The sequence below is a fragment of the Jaminaea rosea genome (genome assembly GCF_003144245.1).
Source record: "Jaminaea rosea strain MCA 5214 unplaced genomic scaffold BDZ90scaffold_1, whole genome shotgun sequence".
Classification (NCBI taxonomy): Eukaryota; Fungi; Basidiomycota; class Exobasidiomycetes; order Microstromatales; genus Jaminaea; species Jaminaea rosea.
Genome location: NW_020289975.1, coordinates 93,439 through 106,452, shown reverse-complemented (window position 1 = coordinate 106,452; position 13,014 = coordinate 93,439). Strand labels below are relative to the sequence as shown.

The window sequence follows — 13,014 nt, the reverse complement described above, 5'->3', positions numbered from 1 at the left end:
AGGTGGCAAGAAGAGGTCTTCGCACAGAGCCTGTCGCTATGTCAGGAGGCGCAGAGCCTCGCCCTCCCTCCGCAGCCTCGTCGCGAAGCATCTCCCCTCGGAGGAGACAACGGCAGCTCTCCAACGCCCAACAGGAGCAGGCGGCAGTGGTAGCAGCCGAAGCTGCAGATCCAATCACTTCCTCTTCTCGACTCAGCGAAGCTGCAACACGCCCGCGCATGAGCCGCAGCAGTAGCGGTCCTGCCGTTCTACCTCAGGAGCACGTCGTGCAAGACCCGGCCGCCGCACCCATCACTGCAACCCAATCCGTCCCCACTCAGCTAGCACCTCGCGCCTCTCTCAGGCGGCACAACATCTATCACGAGATCGCGCATCTTGGCCTGCCAGGCGTAGAGTCTAGCTCAGACTACTCCGACGAGGACGGCGATGAGGCGGGCCCTTCCAGCCCTTCGAGGCGGCAGTCGGACTCGACTCCTCCTCCTCCCTTTCCACAAGGTAGTCGCAGACCAGAGACCCCGCCGCGAGCTCCACCACCTCCAGATGTGGAAGGAGGTGAAGAGCAGACGCCGTGGACTGAGGAGGACGAAAGGAGATGGGTGGACTACAGGCGGAGAGTGCCGGATAGCCCGCCGCCAGCTTTCGTGAGCGAGGGAGAGGAAGAAGAAGAAGAGGGCGCAGCTGCAGAGGTGGTACAGGTGGACGGAACACGACCAGCTTCTCCCTCCGAGGCGAGCGAGTCATCAGCGGGTGAGGAGGTACAGCAGGTGACAGACGAGGAGCAAAGAGCGTGGGAGCTTGATGCTCAACGAGGGCTCAGCTTTGAGGAGCGGCTACATCGTCTGGAGCTGCGCAGAAGACGGAAGGAGGGTATGGCAGAGCAGAGATGGAGGGAGGAGAGAGCAAATGAAGTGGCTGTGAGAGAGATGCTGGAACAAGAGGCGAGACAGGAGGCTGCGCAGCGAGCCGAGGTGGAGAGAGCTCAAATGGAGGCACAAGACCAGGCGCTCAGTCCCACGCAAGAGGCTGCTGCCATCGACCAGCCGTTGCCGGCTACGGAAGCCCAACTCGCAGAACCAACGTCGTCGCAGGTTGACCTAGAGGAGGAGGTTTCAGCTGTCGTCGAAGCTGTGGCAACACCAGAACTGCCCCATGCAGCCCCTGTCGTGGTTCCATCATCGAGCGCTGCGCCTGGCGCGGCCCCCCGCGCTGCCGCTTCATCTCGGCAGCCAGACCGAAGTAGCTTTACCAATGGCGCCCTCAGCGTGCCTTCGCTGCAGGTGACCCGAACGGGAGGAGCCCGCAAGTCACACAGCCGCTCGACATCAGATCAGCGCGCATCTCCCATTCCTCGCGGCAAAGCAACTGCTATTCGCCCACGGCCAAGCTCAGAATCTCACTCACGTTTCAGGGACGATGCTTCAGCAGCAGCAGAGCGCAGAAGGCTAGCGTGGGGTGTTGCCGCCTCTCCCGCCGGCTTGCATGTACCGCTTGCGCCTCCTCCAAGAACTCGAGAGGAAATGGAGGCTCACAGGGTGCAGATGGAGCGCGCGACGACGTCTACATCGGAAGGCGCCTCATCGTCCTCGATGGTTCGACCAGACGACAATGATGACTCAGCCTCAGATGCTTCATCAGACTCTGCAGGAGCGTGGGAAGCAGAGCAAAAGGCCTTCGAAGCCATGCGCGCAGCAGCTGAGCGCACGACTACCGTGGCCGACGAGTCTGGATCCGAGGACGAGGCGATGGCTCCTCCGCAGATGGCACGCTCGCCAGGACAGATCATGCGCGAGTCACTGCCTAAAGCGCCGCCCCCACTTGCTCTGGGCCGTAGTCGTGGTGCCGGGCTGGCCTACGACGCCTCTGAGTCAGACTCATCCGCAGACGAAGGCGAGGCAGCATCTGAGTCGGACGATAGCTTGAGCCCGGACGATGGTGAAGTACAGCGACATGTCAACGAAAGGTGGAGCACACAAGATATAGCCTCCGCTCCGAGCGCTGCGGCGGACCTAGCTGCCGTGAGGCGAAGCTTGGACAGCTCTTTGGCGCCTGCCCCGACGGCTTCTAGCAGTAAAGGCAAGCAGCCTGTCCGACCGCCTGCCGACGCCGCTCTCTTTGCGCAGCAATCCCGTCATGCCGCGTCCGACCCCAATCTGCCTGGCTCGTACACCGCGCCGGCTGGCGAGTTCGAGCCGGACAGCTCGAGCAGTGCTTCGTTCAGCGGAGAGGAGGAAGGCGGGATGGAGCCGGTGAAGAGGACGGCGACGCTTACGTCGATGGGTAGTCAGCCGTCGCTCAAGGCTAGCGGGTCCAGCGGCAGCTTGTGGCAAGGGCGAATGCCTGGTGCACCGCAGCCTATGAGGCGGGCTGAGGTAAATGATCGACTGAAAGGGTTGTTTGACGCGCCCATGCCTGGGTCGTCGACGCAGCAGCAAGCTCCGACGAGGAGGTCGAGCCAGAAGAGCACGCGTAGCATTGATGGACCTGAGGTGGCGGTGGCCAGCGATCGAGCATCGATGCGAAGCTCGAAGAGTCGCCAGACCTCCGGCGAGTCTATTCCCGTCACAAGTCCGCCAGCGCCAGCACCGCCACGCAAGGTCTCAGTCGGCACCGGGCTCCCAGATGAGCAACAGCTCCGCCGCGAGGCCCTCCTGGATATCGCACGAATTCAAGGCGGTGTGCAGGGAGGACACAATTCCCTCGCCGCACTCGAGCGCCTCCTCTCCGGCTCTCTTCGCCCACAACAGCAGCAGCCAGTCGACCCTTCGCTACCCTTTACAAATAGGCAGAGCTCCTACGCCCCCCTACCCCGCCAGTCCCGCTTACCGCAGATCACGGACGCAACGAGGCACTTCCCGCCCAGCCGTGCGCCGACTATCTCGAGTGACGGCGGTTCATCCACAGGCGCAGCACCTGGGTCACGCGCGCGACCGCCCGTACCCGGGAGTCGGATCTCAGCGCTGAGGGCGAGGTTTGAGGCTGGTCAGGAGACGGGCGGCGCGCAGCAGGAGGGCGCTGGTGCAGCGTCTTCGCCCGCCACGGTGGATGCCCCAGCATCGCCCACTCGACCATTGGCATCCACCATCTCCCGCTCCGGAGCAGTACGACGTGCCCCACCTCCTGTTCCTCCGCGACAGCGAGTCGCAAGCACCGCGTCGACCACGGCGCCGCCTGCCTCTTCTGCTTCGGCAGCGCAGCGATTGAACGGTGGTCAGGAGGTTCCGCAGCGCAGAGCAACTCCTCCATTGCCTAACAGGATCTCTCCGCCTACGACCGTGCGACGTCCACCGCCACCTCCGCCTTCTATGGCATCAGGAGTTTCTCAAATGCCCGGAGCCAGCCCACCTCAGCTGCCACCAAGGCCTGCTGTGCCGCTCGTTTTGGCTGAGCCAAGGCAAGAAGCGCGCCGCACGAGCTCCACCGAATCGGCAGCCGTAGCCAGCCCGCCGGACATCATCGTCGTGCCGCCGCATACCGGCAGGAGGCCTTTGCCTACGCCGCCAACGATGCCGGCCAGAAGCAATGGACAAGGGCGCGAGGCGCTCGCGAGCCAGCCTCCTGTGAACGCGGAGCCCTCTGAGGCTATCACTTCACCCGCAGGCAGGTCATCTACACTGCGCCAGGGTAGCACTGACAGCAATAGCTTCAGACTCCGTCAAGACAGCTCCGCGCCCTCGTCTACGATGCCTCCGCCTCAGTCAGCTTCCAACATCTCTGGCCCCGCCAACACGGAAGATGACGACGCCTCTTCGCCCTCCCCCTCCCGCTCCCCACCACGTCGCCAACCTTCGCTAGGCATAACCGATCTGGATGTTCTCGCCTCGCGCCTCGACCTTGATGGCTCCCACTTCGACGAGCTTGCCGCGCTCCAAGAATTCCTGGGCCCTGCCGAAGCCTCTCGTGGAGGCATCCTCACGCCTCACGAGATGGCATCCCTGCCCGTAGGCCCGGTGTACCTCGAGTCGCGCCGTGTCACGCGAGAGGGCAAAACGAAGAGCAAGCTAGCCTGCCTAGGCTTGAGGGTGGAACGCTGTGCGGTTTGCATGAGCCAGTTCAAGGAGGGACAGATGGCTGTTGTGCTTCAGTGTCTGCATGTGTTCCACGAGGAGCCGTGTGCGCGGACGTGGTTTAGGACTAGGAGTCGGGCTTGCCCTACGTGCAGGATTGAGGCGGTTGAGCGGGTGGTGGAGGCGGGCGTGGGGCCAATGTGACGTGGGCAGACGCGCAAGATGTGGTTGAACGCTGAGTGCTTTGCTAGCAAATGGATCGCTGCATCACATGAGCACTCTCGCTGTTTTCTTGAACAGGCAGGCACGCTTGCACATGCGAGTTGACTGGCTTCGCAATCTGTTCTGCGCTTTTGCCTGCGAGTGTGAACACTACCTCATCAGCAGCCGCGTGCTTATCGTCCTCACGGGTCGTGCACGGCAGTTGATTAATTCTGAAGAGCTCTGGTTGGCAACCTGGCCCTTGGTGATCAGCCTCACGACGTACGTTGCTGTACTCCCTTTCCAAACCACACCCACGAGCTATCTCCAGCCATGCCACCTCGCAAGCCCGCCCAAAAGCGAAGCGCTGCCTCGTCCCTCAGCTCTGATGACGAGAGCAAGCCCAGCACCAGCTCCAGTAAGGAGGCCAAGAAGGAGGAGGATCAGGACAAGAAAATCATCAAAGATATCAAGCAGGCTGGGAAGACGGGACCTGGTAAGGCGTTCACCAAGGGGAAGTGAACTCGCTGCCCCGGAGTGAATTTGTGCGCTGACTGACGCGTCTCGCCTCTGCCGAGGTCAGAGGAAGACCTGAAGATCATTGTGAGAGTCTCGCTACTCCACGGCCAGTCAGATCACCGCTGAACCACCACTCCCGCGCTCGATGCCAGGCTTGGTACTACAAGCAGCGCAACATGAAGGCTCTCGATGAGGTGCTGGAGGGGCAGCGACCCCCCACGTCGATCAAAGCGAGGATCGACAGTCTCTTCCGCAAGTGGGAGGGGACCGTTGGGTGAGGCGGCAGGGTAACGCTCATCCATCTCAGCTTTCTCACGATGTCGCCTGGCTATCAAGTCGTCCACGACCTTTTCACAAGATTCGTGGCTTTCGTCTTCGGCACTTACCTGTCTGATTCTTCCAACACAATTCGGACACTCTCCGCCCATTCTCGAGAGGGTACAGTGAGAGCACGTATGAGCATTGACTTTCAGCCGAAGGGCTATGGAGTTCTTTTGTCGAGAAGATTGCAAGATGATGCCTGTCGAAATCTTCGGTGTTGTGACTACGCTTGTTGACCGCTCGCTCCTCCCTCGCGCGGGTGGACGGGGTATCACACTCCAGGTGGCTTTTCACCTCTAAGCTCAAGCCCTCTTCTCTCCCTTCCTCCTCTCCATCGACATTCACGCCACTTAGGAAAGATTCCCGCCCACCTAACTCTCAGCTTTCATCCACCATTACAGTAGCAAGTCTTATCGCCGTAGCAGCACGAACCCTTCACCTCTTCCTCATCGGCATTGCAGAATTCGCGAGAACTGCACTTCCTCTGCATGTGCGAAGAGCAGCAAAGCTTCCCTGATACGCCTGTGGTGATGGCGACGAGGAGCAAAATGGTGGCAGCGAGGCTGGTGGCGCGCATGATTGGGGATGCTGCTTTGCGATGCTAGAGGCAGACTGTAAGCGTTTCTGGATGAGCATGTTCAGGCCGCCGACCATTATGTCTCACTGTTGTGCTCGACTCATACGAGAAGGATCAGGGCGGTCGTTCAAATTTGGTGAGGAAGGAGAAGGGACAAGACAGTCAGTTGGACGCTGCTGGTTGAGCACGCCGTTGGTACCGCCAGTACACCGTACAGATCGGACACAAACGCTTTGAATCCGGCCCGCTCAACCCTGGCCCATGATTGGCCGCCCACGGTCATGCTCCATGGACAGTGGTCAGCGAGGCAACGTGTCCCCGATGGACCTGCTAAATCGAACGAGGCGACAGAGAGTAGAGAAGGTTTGGATTGGGCAAAGGCTCGCGCCAGACCAGCTGTCGGCAATGCCCACGATAATATCACTGTACTGTAGGCTAAGGAAACGAGACGCAAGGCGGCACTGGTAGCCGCCCCTCCGCTCTCACTTGCACACGCTATGAAAATATTCATGTCCAGTCGGCACCACCGTGCAAGTCTCCATCGTAATGTTCTTGCAGTGGCCAGCGCAGTCAAGATCGGTGCATGCTTGACCAATCAATGAGCGGGAAGCAGGCTTGATCGACACCTACGTGGCGTCGAAGAGATCATCAGTTGTTCAGCCGAAAGGCACCTCGCTCATTGGACGCACGCATAGATTCAGAGTGATGTTGTGCGTCGAGCCAATGGGGCCAGAGAACTCCTGTACCAAGCCCGTGCAGTCGGTCGTGTCCCAGCAGTTGGCCAAGGGGATAGGATTTGAGTCCGGCAGACGGCCAGATTTCTTGCCAGCCTGGATGTCGACCTGTGCTGCGGCGCAAGTGGTCAAGATGAGGAGCAGGACGAAGAAGGCGGGCATGTTGAGATGGCTCAAGCTGTGTGGAGAGAAGTTGAGAGTTGAATGAAACTTTTCAACAGGGTGCAGGTACTTGGAGGAAGGCAGTCAAGGGTCACAGGTGAGAGTGCGGAGTACTTTGGATCACGTTGCCTCTTCATCCGTACCAGGCGATGTGCACGCAATGTAGACCCGTCTCGCGATTTTCGGACCGAAGGAAGAAGAACAAGAATGTGCAGCCACCTTCATTCATCTCGCTCTGGCTCGACGCGATCAGAAGACAGTGCAATGATCAGGATATTGCCCATCCTTGTCCTGGTCCAGATTGCCGAACCACCTGGGAAAGCGCACCGCCTTGCCTCCCGCTCCCAAGACGGCAAAGCTCAGGACAAAGATCATGGTCTCTGATCCACCGTCCAGCGCTGCGCCTAGCAAGTAATTCCAGCGGTTGAACCACCTGGCCCTGCGGGTGCGCATCACGTACTGGCTCAATACGCCAACAAGGATCGTCGACATCATCTGGCTGGTGATGCCGGAGTGGTAGGCGCCCGAGTATGCGATGATGATGGGCGCGGCGATGGGGAAGCGCGACGGCGAGACGGCGTTCCGGTTGTGGACACCTTGGTTGCGTCCCTTCCTCTCCTTGAATCGCTTCAGGGCTTTCATAACAAAGAAGTGAAGCAAAGGGGCCCCCGCACCGATCAACAACCCGAGCGGCACTATGCCGTAGGGACCCTTCAAAGAGTATACATCCCTCGCCATCGCCCACGTGATTGACGCAGTATTCACCCCGCCAATATGGGCTGCACTCCACGTGTGGTCGCCCTGATTGGCGTTCAGTAGCAACGGCTTCTCTCTGCTCACAATTGTAGCCATGATCACGTAACTGAAGAAGGCCCCAAGCAGGCTCGCGTACATCTGCGCGAGGAAAAGGACGCGATGCGGCACCTTGGTGTACTGCCCTATCTTGAGCCAATTGGACAGATTCAGGCCGAGGACCACGATTTGGTGACTAAAAGCGGCAAACCACAGGTTGGCGAGGGGCGAGGCAGGATGTACTATGCCGGCGACCATTTTGCTGAGGCCGTTTGTGGCAACGCTGTTGCCGAAGAGGCCGAGCAAGATGGCAGAGAACGGGGCGATGAAGAATCCGAGGGCTAGGGCAACAAAGAGGCCCCACACGGGGAGGGTCGTCGTTCCTTTGGCATTGACGATCACACCGGCGAGAATGGACAGGGAGAAGACCAGCCCGTACCACCAGAAGGGAACCTCCTTGTACTTGCGCATCGCCTGGTAGTGTGGGTCTTGCAGCGTGCCTGCGCGCGTGTGCTTGAGCGTCTTGATGACGGAGGAGCCGTAGAAGAGGAGGACGTGCGTGATGAGGGCGCCAATTGCGCAGTTCTGCGTGAAGAAGCCCCAAAGCGTGGTGGCGGTCATTCGGGGGAGGCCTACCTCGGCTAGTTTGGCTCGGTCGACCTTGAAATCATCGCCGATCACGCTGAGCAGCTTGAAGTGGCGGCCGTCTTGCGTGAAGAGGTCAGTGGACATGAAAGGAAGAGACTTGGCGCCCCAGGCGTTGCCGTAGTAGAGGGCGGGCATAACGATGAAGCCGATGGCGAGGCCAATCCAGGAGTTGGCTTGCTGCTTGAAGGGGAGCGATAGGAAGCCGGATTGGCTGCACGCGCGCGTGGGCCAGACGATGTCAGCGTGGATATTTGCTGAGAGTATGGCTCGTCCTCGCTGCTCACATGTACTGCCAGTCCAGGCTGATGTTGCCCAAGCCCAGGCCCTCATTACTCCCCGCCCCACCAAAGACATTCGTCATCACCTGCTGAGTGTCTTTTGGCGCCCTTAGTGAGGCCAAGCAGAAGACTGACAAGCCACTCGCCATGGGCGCGATCCACGCGGGCACCACTTCCCACAGAAAGGCGAGAGAGAACCAGCGTGTGAACTTGATGACGCGCTCTCGATTGTTCTTCATGTCGTGATGCAGGTTCTGGTAGAGCACCACCTGCGGCAACGTGCCCCAAAAGACCATCTCGCTGGGGTAGACGATGAGAGGACGCATAAAGCCGGCGAGGACGAAGCCAATGGTAGTGACGGAGAAGGTGCCCAGGAGGGCGGTGAGGACCTGCGGCGGCGAGACATGGCAATGGCGTCAGTCATGCTCCAGCAATTGGGCGATCCACGATTCGCCGACTCACGTCCGTATTCTTGTTGTAGTAGAGTCGCTCGACGGCAAAGATCTCAATGCCAGCCTGAGCATTGCTGCTCGCTCCCGAGATGAGAGCCGCAATGACATGCTCCTTGATCAGGAATGGCTGACCGCTATTGAGGAAACGCAGGACACGCTGCACCGTGGCGGACTTGAAACGCTCTGGCGAAGGGGTGAAGCGGGCCCATGCCTGGCCAAAGATCCAGACTACAATCTGAAGGAAGAGGCCACTGACGCCTGCTTGGGCGGGCTTGAAGGTGTAGATCATCTGGAAGGTCGCGAGAATCAAAGGGTGAGCTCGGCGACTGAGACAGGCAGCGTGTCCCCGAGCTCACATGAATTGTGCTGGCGAGTAGAGAGAACAAGGAACCCAGTACGATGCAACGAAAAGTGAGGGGAGGATCGCCGTCATCACGAGTTGAGACGATGTAGCGAGAGACGTCGTAGCCTGCGAACAAGTGTCAACGCCGTCAGCAACAAACGATTGTACGGCGCCGAAGTGTGCTACTGACCGGTGACAACAATCGGCTCACCCGCGGCATCAAAGACGGTCTCATTGTTGCCGCTCAACTCGTCGTATTCCTCCGTGGTGACCTTCACCTGGTCTGATCCCTTGATCTTGTCTGCGACGCCCTTCTCGTTTGACCTCTCGCCAATTGGCGTCTGTGTCTCTGAACTTTGGGTCTCTTTCGTGACCTGGGGCTGGGTGATTGCGGGGAGCGTGATCGAGCTTGCGTCACCAGATTCAATGCGATCCTCTTGAGCCATTGTCGTTTGAAGTTGCGATGTGAGGAAAAGAGAGGAAGGATGGGATCATTCTCATTCGTTCGACAAGAGTAGCCATTGCAATCAACAGCTTCGAACGCATCACACATCCGCTCGCCGCGAAGCCGTGGCGGCCTGATATTGCGGCAGCGGCCTTGGCGTTCACTACGCCTAGAAGTACTTTGGAGTAGCGTCCCTCAGCCGAGAAGACGCGTGCCGGCCGAGCGGTCCGAGCGTTTTGCCGTTCTCACGCCGCGGCGAAGATTGGCAGCAAATGGCATTGCACCCAGCCTTGTTCGCGTGTCTGCGGCTGCGGCTCACCTCCTAGTCCTTCCCGCCGGCCCGTCACTCTTCTTTGCCCGCGCAATGAGCTCATCCACACCAACGGGCACGTACTCCTTCCTCCCCTCCACACGCTCCTCAGCCCAAACAACATCGTCGTCGAGGTAGAAAGTGACACCTCCGCTTCCCACACCAGTGGTCGCAGTCGCGCTCGCTTTGAGCAAGGGGCGGCCGGTCCGCTCATGTGCCCGCCCGAGGGGGAAGCAGAGTACGTCGGACGCAGAGAGGCGGGATTCAACGATGCGACGGAAAGCGGACGAGGAGTCGTCGTCCTCCTCGCGCAAGGAGGCCGCAGCGGGCCGTGCTTGCTTTGTCGTCGCCGTGGGCTTCGCGCTCTTGCCCTCATTGCGCCTCGGCTTGAACTCTGGCTTGGCAAGTTTCTGGCCCCTCTCTCCTTCCTCCATCTCGAGCGCCGTTGAGATCAGTGCAATGCCCTGTACAAGCCCTGCTTTTACTCCCTTGTACGCCTCCGCCCTGCCCCCGCTCGCATCATCCCCAATTGGCAGGCCTTGCTCCTCGCTTAGGTACGCCTTCCACCAAGAATACCACTGCGCCACCTCGCCCATGTCCACTCCAGGCTGACGGAGCCAGAGCCAGAGGGTGTCCAGCCATTTCGGCACGAACTCGGCCTCGAGGAGGCGGGCGAGCATCTTGCTGCGTAGCAGGGACTTGAAGGCCAGCACACGCTGCAGTGGCGCGAGATCTTGCGCGGACGGGTTAATGCTGAGCGTAGAGGAGAGATGGGAGGAAAGCTTTGGGAGTAGCGCGGTGAGGAGGAGAGAGTCGAAGTCCTGGTGGGTGGGAAAGAATTCGCGCCACAGGCTGAGCTCACGACGAAGCGCTTCGTCGGCCTCAGCGAGGGCGCCGGGTTGCCAGGCTTTGATTGCCACGCGTAATCGCCTGCGTGCCTCGCCCATCACCTCGTCCAATCGACCACCGTCTTCCCCTCCGAGTAAGGGTAGCCATGGGAAGATAATATGGTGCAACGAAGCCTTGGCCGCCTTCGGCTCCCAGTCGCTGACGGCGCGCTGCAGTTTAGGCAGAAGGACTTGGTCTGCAACGTTGTCCCAGATGTACCGCGGGAGGAGTGGACGCCATGCTGTCAGAAGGGCAACGACGGCGGTAGGATGGTGAGGCTTCCAGTCATTGTTGATCGCTGAGCGGACTTTGGGAAGCCAGAGGTGGTAGAGGAGAGAGCCGTGCGGTGACATCTCGTCTGCCGCGCTTGAGGTAGTGCTGGGGCGATGGGGTGCTGAGCGATCGATAAGCGACTTGCCCTCAGCATCACTGGAGCTCTCGGCGGGTATGTTGAGAGCACGTCGCCATCGTGTGAGGAAATGCACACTCTGCCCAGCCTCCCCGTCCTCGAGAGGGTGCCACGCGACCATGATCCTCTTGAAGCAAGGCGCGATGGCACCAACGACGGCCTCGTCGAGTCCCATGTCCTGCGCTCCATGCTTGCTTGCTGACTGGATGGCTGCAACGGCAGTGTCGAAGTCGGCCAGCCCGACCGACGCATCCGCCATGCTCTTCTTGCCGATGGCTTCAATTTCCTTGACTACCGCAAGCACCTTCTCCAGCCGCTCAATCTCTTGCCTCGCCTTTGTGCTTCGACGCGTGCTCTCCTCCTGCTCGCGCTTGAGCCATCTACGCTTGTCAAGGATTGCCGTCCCCTCCTTCGCCAGCCCATCGAGTGTGTTCTTGCTGCTCTCTGCAATGAGCCGGAGATTGTGACGCAGCTCTGGAAGGCGCATCGAATCGCTCGTGGGGACAGGATGGTGCGCAAGAGCAGAGGCGAGGGAGGAGACCTCCTTGAGATCCTTGCTACGCGCATCGATGATCTGCCCGACATTCTGCTCCGGCTGCCCACCTGCAGCCTCCAGTATCTCCTCATAGGTGCGATGCTCCACCTTCGGCTTGCGAGGCTTACGCTCCTTTGTCCAAGCCTTGCGCAAATCCGCCGCATCTTGTTGGCGGGCCTCCTTCCCAACACCTCGCCCCGCTTTCTTCTCTCTCCGCCTTCGCTCAGCCTTCTCATCCTCGCTCTCGCTGACCTCCTCCCCTCGTCTTCTAGCCTCGTCGCGAGCTTGCTTCGTCTTCTCCCTCCTGCCACCGAAGGCGATACCTGCGCGTTCTGGGCGAAGCTGCACCTCGATGGGCTTCACCATCCCATCCCCCTTCTCTCCCAGCCCGCCACCATCCCAGCCCATGGAGGCAAGGTAGGCCGCAGGGTTGAATCCGCCGCCTGAGCCTGTGCCGAATTTAATGTCTGTTTGCGGCGGCATGAGGAAAGAGCGCTTCGATGGTCCTTTGGCTGGAGTGCGCTTAAAGGCATCCGAGGGAGCGACGGGGGGAGCGGCGCCGAAGGAAGTTGGGACGCCAGCGTCTTGGAGGGTTGATGGGGTGAAGGAGGGAGCTTGCGTGGGGATGGAGGGTGGCTGGAAGGACGGAGCAGATGAGTATGAGGAGACTGCTGGAGCGAAAGATGGTGTAGAGCTGGAAGAAGATGCTGGAGCAAACATTGGTGGCGCTCTTGAGCCTATGCCTCCCCTTGAAGTTGAGGCAGTCGAGCTGCTGCTGCCAATACCGCCTCGTCCACCTATACCGGGCCTTGCTGCTGAAGCATCCTCGTCGTCGGCATCCTCATCCATTCGATCCCTCTGTGCTCGTGATGAAAAGAATGATGCAGGCTTGAAAGCGGCATCGTCGTCGAGCTCGTCCTCCCCTCGTGTCTGCTGAGCCTCCTTCATCAGAGCATCCTCTCCATCTGACTCGGACGCGCTGCTTTCGCCCTGTCGCTCGTTCTCCTCTGCAATCGGTTTCGAAGACGATGCCGGAACAAATGCTTGCCTTTTGAGTAGACTACGGCTGGAAGTAGCCCTTCGACTGCCTCTCCGCTCGTGATCGTCGTCATCCCCGAAGGCTCCAAGGTTGGCCTCATCATGCATCGTCCGGCGACCGCGCTTCCCACCCAGCTTGGAGGTGGATGCCTCGCGCGAGCTGCTGCTATCGTCGCTGGATGAAAATTCGTCATCTTCGATGGCTCGACGAGCTTTCCCGCTCCTTTTCCCCATGACGAGCAGCGAGACGAGGGTTGGGTGATGAAATGGATCAGAGGTCAAGCCGCTCGCGAGGTCGACGGCGGACGGACGGGAGTGGAGACGCCCAGTCGGTCGAGCGGAAACGGCAAAAAGTTGT

At 60.0% G+C, this 13,014-nt stretch overlaps 5 protein-coding genes across 5 annotated transcripts; 1 reads left to right on the top strand and 4 right to left on the bottom strand.

Annotated features, from left to right (window-relative positions):
* Window positions 1-38: 38 nt before the first annotated feature.
* Window positions 39-5,450, top strand: BDZ90DRAFT_265943 (hypothetical protein; the record flags this gene model as incomplete). Its single annotated transcript, XM_025508686.1, has 5 exons — window positions 39-4,108; window positions 4,305-4,487; window positions 4,589-4,723; window positions 4,784-4,808; window positions 4,877-5,450. The coding sequence occupies 5 exons, from the start codon at window positions 39-41 to the stop codon at window positions 5,000-5,002; spliced, it is 4,539 nt and encodes a 1,512-aa protein (XP_025364532.1). The 3' UTR covers window positions 5,003-5,450.
* Window positions 5,165-5,834, bottom strand: BDZ90DRAFT_228965 (hypothetical protein). The gene has a single exon (XM_025504863.1). The coding sequence runs from the start codon at window positions 5,620-5,622 to the stop codon at window positions 5,431-5,433; it is 192 nt and encodes a 63-aa protein (XP_025364531.1). The 5' UTR covers window positions 5,623-5,834; the 3' UTR covers window positions 5,165-5,430.
* Window positions 5,835-5,960: 126 nt separating this feature from the next.
* BDZ90DRAFT_228962 (hypothetical protein) lies at window positions 5,961-6,593 on the bottom strand. Its single transcript, XM_025504862.1, has 2 exons — window positions 6,312-6,593; window positions 5,961-6,248 (listed from the first exon to the last, which is right to left on the bottom strand). Exons 1-2 carry the CDS (start codon window positions 6,516-6,518, stop codon window positions 6,105-6,107), a joined length of 351 nt encoding a protein of 116 aa, XP_025364530.1. The 5' UTR covers window positions 6,519-6,593; the 3' UTR covers window positions 5,961-6,104.
* Window positions 6,594-6,651: 58 nt separating this feature from the next.
* On the bottom strand, window positions 6,652-9,817 carry BDZ90DRAFT_925 (peptide transporter MTD1). The gene is made up of 5 exons (XM_025509951.1): window positions 9,222-9,817; window positions 9,045-9,157; window positions 8,699-8,977; window positions 8,243-8,625; window positions 6,652-8,169 (listed from the first exon to the last, which is right to left on the bottom strand). The coding sequence occupies exons 1-5, from the start codon at window positions 9,475-9,477 to the stop codon at window positions 6,768-6,770; spliced, it is 2,433 nt and encodes an 810-aa protein (XP_025364529.1). The 5' UTR covers window positions 9,478-9,817; the 3' UTR covers window positions 6,652-6,767.
* On the bottom strand, window positions 9,635-12,940 carry BDZ90DRAFT_897 (TFP11-domain-containing protein). Its single transcript, XM_025509931.1, has one exon. The coding sequence runs from the start codon at window positions 12,888-12,890 to the stop codon at window positions 9,792-9,794; it is 3,099 nt and encodes a 1,032-aa protein (XP_025364528.1). The 5' UTR covers window positions 12,891-12,940; the 3' UTR covers window positions 9,635-9,791.
* Window positions 12,941-13,014: the final 74 nt, after the last annotated feature.

Coding starts and splice junctions, on each gene's coding strand:
- BDZ90DRAFT_228962 (XM_025504862.1), bottom strand. CDS start 6,518: ATGCCCGCCTTCTTCGTCCTGCTCCTCATCTTGACCACTTGCGCCGCA. Junction 6,249..6,311: donor ACATCACTCTGAATCTATGC/GTGCGTCCAATG, acceptor GACGCCACGTAG/GTGTCGATCAAGCCTGCTTC.
- BDZ90DRAFT_228965 (XM_025504863.1), bottom strand. CDS start 5,622: ATGCGCGCCACCAGCCTCGCTGCCACCATTTTGCTCCTCGTCGCCATC.
- BDZ90DRAFT_897 (XM_025509931.1), bottom strand. CDS start 12,890: ATGGGGAAAAGGAGCGGGAAAGCTCGTCGAGCCATCGAAGATGACGAA.
- BDZ90DRAFT_925 (XM_025509951.1), bottom strand. CDS start 9,477: ATGGCTCAAGAGGATCGCATTGAATCTGGTGACGCAAGCTCGATCACG. Junction 8,626..8,698: donor ACTACAACAAGAATACGGAC/GTGAGTCGGCGA, acceptor TCGCCGCCGCAG/GTCCTCACCGCCCTCCTGGG. Junction 8,170..8,242: donor AGCCTGGACTGGCAGTACAT/GTGAGCAGCGAG, acceptor GCGCGCGTGCAG/CCAATCCGGCTTCCTATCGC.